Genomic DNA, 9,576 nt, shown 5'->3' on the forward strand with positions numbered 1-9,576 from the left:
GTTATCTGAGAGCTAATGCATCATTTAGTCCCAAGGCATGCTTGGATGGGAGAGAAGGCATTCCTCGAGCCTGGGATTCATTGGACAATGCAGGGGGCTACAAACTAAAAAGGTCAGAGTAAAACTGGGATGCAGAGGGAAAGTGGGATGGAGAGGGAACATGGGATGCAGAGGGAGTGGGATGCAGAGGAAACGTGGGATGGAGAGGCAACGTGGGATGGAGAGGGAAAGTGGGATGGAGAGGGAAAGTGGGATGCAGAGGGAAAGTGGGATGGAGAGGCAACGTGGGATGGAGAGGCAACGTGGGATGGAGAGGGAAAGTGGGATGGAGAGGGAAAGTGGGATGGAGAGGCAACGTGGGATGCAGAGGAAACGTGGGATGGAGAGGGAACGTGGGATGGAGAGGCAACGTGGGATGCAGAGGGAGTGGGATGCAGAGGAAACGTGGGATGGAGAGGGAACGTGGGATGCAGAGGGAGTGGGATGCAGAGGAAACGTGGGATGGAGAGGCAACGTGGGATGGAGAGGGAAAGTGGGATGGAGAGGGAAAGTGGGATGCAGAGGGAAAGTGGGATGGAGAGGCAACGTGGGATGCAGAGGAAACGTGGGATGGAGAGGGAACGTGGGATGCAGAGGGAGTGGGATGCAGAGGAAACGTGGGATGGAGAGGCAACGTGGGATGGAGAGGGAAAGTGAGATGGAGAGGGAAAGTGGGATGGAGAGGGAAAGTGGGATGCAGAGGGAAAGTGGGATGGAGAGAGAACATGGGTTGGAGAGGGAACTAGAAGCTCAGGGCTGCCCCTGTAGTTTGTGTGGGGCATCTATGATACCATCTGCCATGTTGCCAAATGATCCACTTCACCATGGAAGCCCTGCCACTACCCCTTAGCTGATGGGGCTGAGAGTCCTCACTGACAGAGACCCACCCAATTCCACCCTACTACACACCGTCCTTGGCTGAGCCTGTCTCACATTGAGCATCTCCACACTCACTCTCCAGATCAAAGAGGGGGACCTGATCTGGCCCAAGCTACACCTATTTATTTCTGAAAAACTTGAATAATTCCTGTCTCTGACCTATTCTGGCCCACTCCCTCAGTTCCTATTTGACACACACACTCACAATCACACTCTTACCCACTCTCACTCTCACTCTCTCACTCTCACTCACTCTCACTTACACCCTCACTCTCACCCTCTCTCACTATCACTCCCACCCTCTCTCACTGTCATTCACACTCTCACTCTCTCACTCCCACCCTCACTCACTCCCACCCTCACTCACTCTCACCCTCTCTCACTCACACTCCCACCCTCACTCTCTCTCACCCTCTCTCACTCACACTCCCACCCTCACTCTCTCTCACCCGTATCCACACTCACACTCGATCCCACATACACACTCTCATCCTCACACATTCTCTCACTCACCCTCACCGTCACTCCCTCTGGTAGTCACTCGGGCGCGGGGACTGGGCTGGTGTTGGGAGAGGAGGGACAGGCGCTCCGGGAGGGGTGGGGGCGGCAGTCTCCCGCTCACCTTGGCGCCGTGAAGCGCAGACATGACCTTCACCACGCTGGTATTGCTGGTGAGCTGCCGCTTGCACCAAATCTCGATGGCGCCGTTGTACTTCATGAAGCCAACGTAAGCCAGGTACCCGGCGAGCAGGCAGAGACTCTCCCACCAGCGGATCTCGTTGTCCAGGAAGAAGACGATGAGCATCATCAGATCCAGGATGTAGAAGGACACGTCGCGGAAAAGCGGCCACCAGGTCAGATGCAGAATCTCCCGGGAGAAGACGGCACACATGCCGATCACGAAGAGGATGTTGAAGACGGCGGAGCCCACGATGGTCCCGATGCCCACGTTGCTGTGGGCGATGAAGACCCCGATGAGGGAGGTGAAGAGCTCGGGGGCCGAGCCCCCCGCCGCCATGAAGGTGGCTCCCGCCACGTCGTCCGAGATCTTCAAGCTCTCTGTGATCGTCCCCAGCGACGGCACGAAGAACTCGTCGCACACGAGCGCCAGAGCGATGAACATGTAGACCATGCCGAGCACATGGAGCAGCACCCAGCCCCGGCGCCGCTCCTCCACGCTGAACACATCCACCGGGTACTCGCCCTTGGTGTGGCCGAGCGGCGGCTCCAGACTGCTACCCGACTTGTCGTCCCTGTCCGCTTCCCCGCTGCCCTCCGGCACTCCGTCCGGGGCAGCGGTCCCGGGAGCAGGGACGATCTCGTTACCCACGAGAATGCATCCTCTCAGTCGGGGCTTCTCCGACGCCGTCGGTTCGCCCTCCATTCCGCTTGTTCGCCCAGCGGTGCTGGTCTGGTTAGACGGAGCCGCGGTTGAGTGGGGCCATAGTTCCGGGGCTCTAGTTAAAGTGGACCCGGGGTACCTGCTCCCGAGAACTTCTGCATCAGGGTTTCTTTGACCTGGAAAGCTGGTATTGGGGTTCCTGGTCCCGAGAACCCCAGAGAGGGGTCTCCCTGTCCCAGGGTGTCTGGTGAAGGGTTTACCCGTCTCGGGGTGTCCAGTATTGGGGTTCCCGGTCTCAGGGTGTCCGGTATTGGGGTTCCCAGTCTCGGGGCGTCCGGTGTTTGGGATCCCAGCCCTAGGGAGTCCGGTGTTTGGGATCCCAGCCCTAGGGAGTCCGGTGTTGGGGTTCCCGGTCTCGGGGAATCCGGTATTGGGGTTCCCAGTCTCGGGGAATCCGGTGTTGGGGCTCCCGGTCTCTGGGTGTTCCGTGTGGGTGCTGCCAGGTCCCGTGACTTGAAGCAGTCTCCGGCTGTAAGAGTGAAGGTTCTGTCCGGTCTTTGCTCTCCAAGGTGCTGAATCCGACCAGGTTCCGATGGGGAAGCGGGCCAGAGAGCAAATGGTCAGCGCCGACAGCAGAAAGACTACCCGGCTCCAACTCAGCCTTCTCCTGCGACCCGGGTACATCCCGGCTCCGCCAAGTTCACGGGTCGGTGCCCAGCGCTGCAGATTCAAACTTCGGCCATCAGAGTTGCTCCGGCCGTGCCCCTCTTCCTGCGGTAGGAGGAGGTGATGTCCCGAGCCTGGGTCACGGACACATTTCCAGGGACACTGGCTCAGAATCTCCCAGCTTTCGCCTTCTCGTTCTATGTAGATTAAGGAGATGGTGAAGGCGGCGGGTTAAGCCGGGATCAGCGCGCTTGCCCTGACCTGATCCTGTTGCCGGAGACGGGAGGCAGCCCCCAGGAGTGACAAAACCGAATGGCCAGCGTTAACCAGGCTTCCACAATCTTGACTCATTTCTGAAAAGGAAGAGCGACTCCGGAATCGGTTTCTATGGAAACCGAAATAATTTACTCTCTGAATAATCGAACAACTCTAATCAGAAGCCATTGAATATTCTGTAAAACAAGTGAAGAGTCCCAGCTCATCGCCGATTATCCCGGCTCCGCTCTCCGCGGTCGCGCCTTCTCTTCCCGTCAGCTCCGGAGACTGGACGTACCGGACTCCCGGTGTGTAGACGATACCAGTTGTTTCCCAGAAGTAGGTTTCTGCGGGCAGTCATGCTAATTGAACCCGTCATCTTCTGAAATTACAGAGCGGAATCGGCGTGGATTTGTGATTAGAGGTCGGTTAACCTGCTGGACGATTCTGAGATTGTGACTGGTAGAATGGATGGGGGGTGGGTGGGGACGCAGTCAGGCGATTGATCATCAGAGAGTTGGGGTGATGCGCTTCGGTGGACTGACGTCGATCAGGAGTGAACGATTGTTGTCAAGAACAGTTCGCCTATGAATGAAGCTCGGTGCGAACGTAAGCGATCAGTCTGACTGACTCATCTTCACAAAGCTAAAGGATCTCCTTTAGACACGGGCAGAAATCGGCCATTCGGCCATAAGACATAGGAGCAGAATTAAGCCATTTGCCCCATCGAGTCTGCTCCACCATGGCTGATCCTTTTAATCTCCTCCTCAGCCCCACTCCCCAAACTTCTCCCTGTAACCTTTGATGTCATGTCCAATCAATAACCTATGAACCTCTGCCTTTATATCCCCCCATTCCCAGTACATGCTCCATATCCCTCCATTCCCTGCATGTTCATATGCTGTCTAAATGTTGTTATCATACCTGTTTCCACACTCCAATCTCCCCCCACCATCCACTATGCTACCTATGTATAAAAACAAAGTGCCTTGCATATCTCCAAAGCTTTTTTAAACTTACCCTACTCTCCTTTAAAGTATGGCCTCTTGTATTAGACATATCCACCCTGAGAAAGAGACTCTGTCTACCCTATCTTTGCCTCTCATAATTTTATAAACTTCTGTCAGGAATCCCTTCAACCTCTGTTGCTCCAGTGAAAGTAAAATCCAAGATTATTCAACCTCTCCTTATAACTAATACTCTCTAATCCACACAACATCCTACTGAACCTCCTCTGCGCCCTTTCAATGTCTCCATGCCCTTTCTGTAATGTGGAGACCAGAACTGCAGGCAGTACTCCAAATACAGCCCAACCAAAGTTTTCTATAACTGCAACATAACTTCCCAACTTTTAGATTCAACATCCTGACTAATGAAGACCGATATATGGTATACCTTCTCTCTCTCTCTCTCTCTCTCTCTCTCTCTCTCAATCACACTCACAACCTCCCCCCTCCCCAAGGAATGTTGTAGACCAGAGAGAGTGAAACGGATAGACAAAGTGAGTAAAAAAGTCAACATTTTGGATAAAAATCCTCATCAGATGAGACCATTCTACACGTGAAATTAACAAAAATGACTGAAAGCAAGAATGAATTTTATCTGCAAGTTAAAGTTATGGCTTTGAGAGCTTTGATTCGACCCACACCAACTTGTGAAGGACTTGTGTACTGTAAGCTCTCAGTGTGCATTCACAGATACCTGGGACACAGCTGATTGATGCCGTGTTACCACACGTTTCATGTACATTAGATTAGAGGAACTTTATTGTAACTGTACCAGCCTCAGAGCATAGCTCTGAAAAAGTGGGATCTCCCAGTGGCCACCCATTTTAATTCCACTTCCCATTCCCATATGTTTATCCATGGTCCCCTTTACTGTCACGATGAGGCCACACTCAAGTAGACAGAACAGCACCTTATATTCCATCTGGGCAGATTCCAACTTCACATGAAAGTCAATTCCTCAAACTTCTGGTTGCTCTCCCCTTTCTCCTTCACTACTCTCCATCCCCTTTCCCCTCTCTCACCTTATCTCTTTGCCTGCCTATCGCCTCCCTCTGCTGCTCCTCCCCCATTTCTTTCTTCCATGGCCTTTTGTCCTTTCCTATCAGATTCCCCCTTCTCCAGCCCTGTATCTCTTTCACCAATCAACTTTCCAGTTTTTTACTTTACTGCCACATCCCCTCCCCATCCCGGTTTCTCCTATCACTTTGTGAATCTCTCTCCCTTCCCCCTAGGTTTTAAATCTACTCTCATCTTTTTTCCTCAAGTCCTGCTGAAGGGTTTCATTCCATGACATCAACTACTGTACTCTTTTTTTCCCAGAGACGCTGCCTGGCCTGCTGAGTTCCTCCAGCACTTTGTGTGTCTTGCTTGGATTTCCAGCAGCTGCAAATTTTTTATTGTTCAAAATGTTTTGTTGATGATTTTCATTTGTACTCAGTGTCTGAGGTTTCTCTCTTAAATGTCCAACAATAATCAGCCGGTTTTGATGGATTCCAGTTGCCCTGATACTGTTTCCTCGTGACCGCAATGTCCTGGTGAAACCTTTCACCATGCTCTTCACTGACAGCGACAAGATTTACAGGGGAAAAGGTCTAAATGGGAATGCAGAAGATGAATCTTTGGTGAATCTCAGATGCTGCCTGGCCTGCTGTGTTCCACCAGCATTTTGTGTGTTGTTGTTCGAACTTCCAGCATCTGCACATTTCCTCGTGCTTGCTCTTTGGTGACTTGTTGTGCTCCATGTTTCAAGCATGTTATCAACCAACTGCACATAACTTGGTGCTCTGTAATTGCTAAGAAAATTTTCAACCATGTCCTTGAATGCCTTCCATGCAATTTTCTCCAGTTCCACTAGAAGTTCTTGAAATTGCCTGTCACTGATCACCTGTTTGATTTGTAGACCAACAAAAATGCCTTCCTTAATCTTGGCATCAGTTATTCTGGGAAACATCTGTCTCAAATGTTGAAATCTTTCACAGAAATTTATAGCCTTTCCAAAACCTGTCCTGCCATAGAGTATCCACCCTGCTTAAACATGTCCAAGCATACGCGGACTAGATAGAACCTTTTCAGTTTACATTTTGAGCAACATTTTAATCGACTTCAGAATCAGAATCAGGTTTATTATCACCAGTATGTGACATGAAATTTGTTAATTTAGCAGCAGCAGTTTAATGCAATGCATAATCTAGCATAAAGAGAGAGAAAAATAAATAAAATAAAACATAATATTAAATAAACAAGTAAATCAATTATATATATTTAATAGATTGTTTAAAAATGTGCAAAATCAGAAATACTGTACATTAAAAAAGTGAGGTAGGGCCCTAAGCTTCAAAGTCCATTCAGGAATCAGATGGCAGAGGGGAAGAAGCTGTTCCCGAATCTCTGAGTGTGTGCCTTCAGGCTCCTATATCGCCTACCTGACGAGAAAAGGGCATGCCCTGGATGCTGGAGGTCCTTAAGAAAGACACTGTCTTTCTAAGATACCGCCTCCTGAAGATGTCCTGGGTACTTTGTAGGGTAGGGCCCAAGATGGGGCTGACTAGATTTACAAGCTTCTGCAGCTTATTTCGGTCCTGTGCCCCTCTTTGAATTATGAATTGAAGTAACAGATATAGGCATTTTCAAAAAATGGTGCGTGATTGAGAAATTTCATGGTGATTTTCATGATCAGCAGCCTAAAATCCATAAGATGCACCCGAAAGTATTTGGGAAGTAAAACCTTTGCTCAGAGTGAGTGACCCTCCGTGTGGTGTCGGATAAACGGATAAAGTGGTGTCCTCTGGTCCCAGACTCGCCCACTATAGGAAACATCCTCTCCACGTCCGTTGATTAAAGGGACCTTTGGATTCAAAGGAGCGTGAAAAAGCGACCGGCGTAGGAGAGGGACAGGTGCAGTTAGCGGATTGTCCACGAGGTGGCAGTGATATATCACGAACTGCGAGCGGAGCCCTGATCGCTCAGCCGGGACTGAACCAATGGTCTTCGGGTCAAAACAAGTACAGTTAACACTTAAATTTAAATTGCATTTGGTCAAAGAGACAGCCCCAGGGATAACACTGTATGCAGCAACACTACCCCCCCCCCCACACACACACACACACAGAACATAGAACACAATATCACAGTGCAGACACTTCAGCTCAAGATGTTACACCGACTCTTTAACCTACTCTAAGATCAAACTAATCCTTACCTTTCACACAGAGCCTCCATTTTGTATCATCCATGTGCCTGTCTAAGAGTTTCTTAAATGTCCCTGATGTATCTGCCTCTCCCACCATCTCTAGCAGAGCGTTCCACACACCCACCACTCACCGTGTTGAAAACCTATCACCGACATCCCCCCCCCCTTTTAAATCCATAAAACACAGGAGTAAATCAGCCCATTCAGCCCATTCAGTCTACCAGCCCTTTGAACTTGGCCGATCCATTTCCCCCTGAACCCGATTCTCCTGCCTTCTCCCCGTAACCTTTCACGTCCTGAATAATCGAGAATCTATCAGTGTGGTGAACGACATATACCCGTCTGGACACGCCCCTCTGCTGACTGCTCCTGTGGCTCCCCCCACTTACCCCGGTATAAAGGCACTGCTCCCCCCTCAGTTTCCGAGATGCTGTGCTCCGTTTTGCTGCTAATAATCACCCCCCCCCCACGTACCCCACCCTCCCTGTACACACAATCCATCCCCCCCCCCCCCCGGTACCCCACCCTCCCTGTACACACAATCCATCCCTCCCGTACCCTACCCTCCCTGTACACACAATCCATCCCCCCCCCCCGGTACCCCACCCTCCCTGTACACACAATCCCCCTCCCTGTACACACAATCCATCCTTCCCCAGTACCCCACCCTCCCTGTACACACAATCCATCCCCCCCCCCCCCCCCGGTACCCCACCCTCCCTGTACACACAATCCATCCCTCCCGTACCCCACCCTCCCTGTACACACAATCCATTCCCCCCCCCCCGGTACCCCACCCTCCCTGTACACACAATCCATCCCCCCGGTACCCCACCCTCCCTGTACACACAATCCATCCCCCCCCCCCCCCCCCGGTACCCCACCCTCCCTGTACACACAATCCATCCCCCCGGTACCCCACCCTCCCTGTACACACAATCCATCCCTCCCGTACCCCACCCTCCCTGTACACACAATCCATTCCCCCCCCGGTACCCCACCCTCCCTGTACACACAATCCATCCCCCCCCCCCCGGTACCCCACCCTCCCTGTACACACAATCCATCCCCCCGGTACCCCATCCTCCCTGTACACACAATCCATCCCTCCCGTACCCCACCCTCCCTGTACACACAATCCATTCCCCCCCCCCCCGGTACCCCACCTTCCCTGTACACACAATCCATCCCTCCCGTACCCCACCCTCCCTGTACACACAATCCATCCCCCCGGTACCCCATCCTCCCTGTACACACAATCCATTCCCCCCCCCCCGGTACCCCACCCTCCCTGTACACACAATCTATCCCCCCGGTACCCCACCCTCCCTGTACACACAATCCATCCCCCCCCCCCCGTACCTCACTCCGTTTATCACCACCCTCTGTGTGGACGTACCCCTCCCTCAGGTATATTTTAAATCTCTCCCCTCTCACTCTAAACCTCCGCCTTAATTTTGGACTGTGCTACCCTGGGGAAAAGCAGTTACTGTGACCTTATCCCTGCCTCATATAATTTTAAAACATTTCTATAAGGTCGCCCCTCATTCTTCTCTGTTCGAAGGGAAAAATCCTCGCCTGGCCAGCCTCTCCCTGTTACTCAGGCCCTCTAGTCCCGGCACATCCTCATAAATCTCTTCTGTACTTTCCGACATGGTTAAATTGAAATATTTTTCCAGTTTCACCACATCTCTCCTATAACAGGACAACCCAAATGTACACAGTACACCAAGAGTGGCCTCAACTCAACATAATCTCCTATCCCCTGTACCCAGTGCCCTAGCTGATGGAGGCCAGTTTGCGAAATGGCTTCCTCTCTGCCCCGCGTACCTGTGATACCGCCGTCAAACAACCATGTCACACCAATGCAACTGGACATTATGAATGTTGGTTTCCCATTGTGTCTCTTTAGAGATGGATTCGCGTTGCTATGGGCCGATACCCAGTAAGCCACGTTTCCCCTCCATCATGACAACACAGCTGCCCAGAACTGTGTGGGGGGGACCCCTCCCACGTTTCTGGGAAGGACTTGGTTTACCCTGTCATGTGGTTTACTATTTCAGTGACCAGTCCGTTTTTCCATTCTAGTTTGTGACCAATACCATATTGAGATGCCCATCCTGTGGGTGGCTGATACTGCTGAGTCACCAACGTAACGTTCTGATTCAAGTTTTCCATAAAACATGGTTCAGTCCATC

At 51.6% G+C, this 9,576-nt stretch overlaps 1 protein-coding gene across 1 annotated transcript in view; it reads right to left on the minus strand.

Moving 5' to 3' along the window:
• slc24a1 (solute carrier family 24 member 1) overlaps window positions 1-3,523 on the minus strand; it is a 59,209-nt gene extending 55,686 nt beyond the window's left edge. Inside the window, exon 1 of the mRNA XM_059953086.1 lies at window positions 1,468-3,523. Coding sequence (XP_059809069.1) covers window positions 1,468-2,944 — 1,477 coding nt within the window. The 5' untranslated portion in view covers window positions 2,945-3,523. The remainder of the gene's footprint in view (window positions 1-1,467) is intronic.
• Between the last annotated feature and the right edge of the window lie 6,053 nt (window positions 3,524-9,576).

Source organism: Hypanus sabinus, chromosome 28, assembly GCF_030144855.1.
Source record: "Hypanus sabinus isolate sHypSab1 chromosome 28, sHypSab1.hap1, whole genome shotgun sequence".
Lineage (NCBI taxonomy): Eukaryota > Metazoa > Chordata > Chondrichthyes > Myliobatiformes > Dasyatidae > Hypanus > Hypanus sabinus.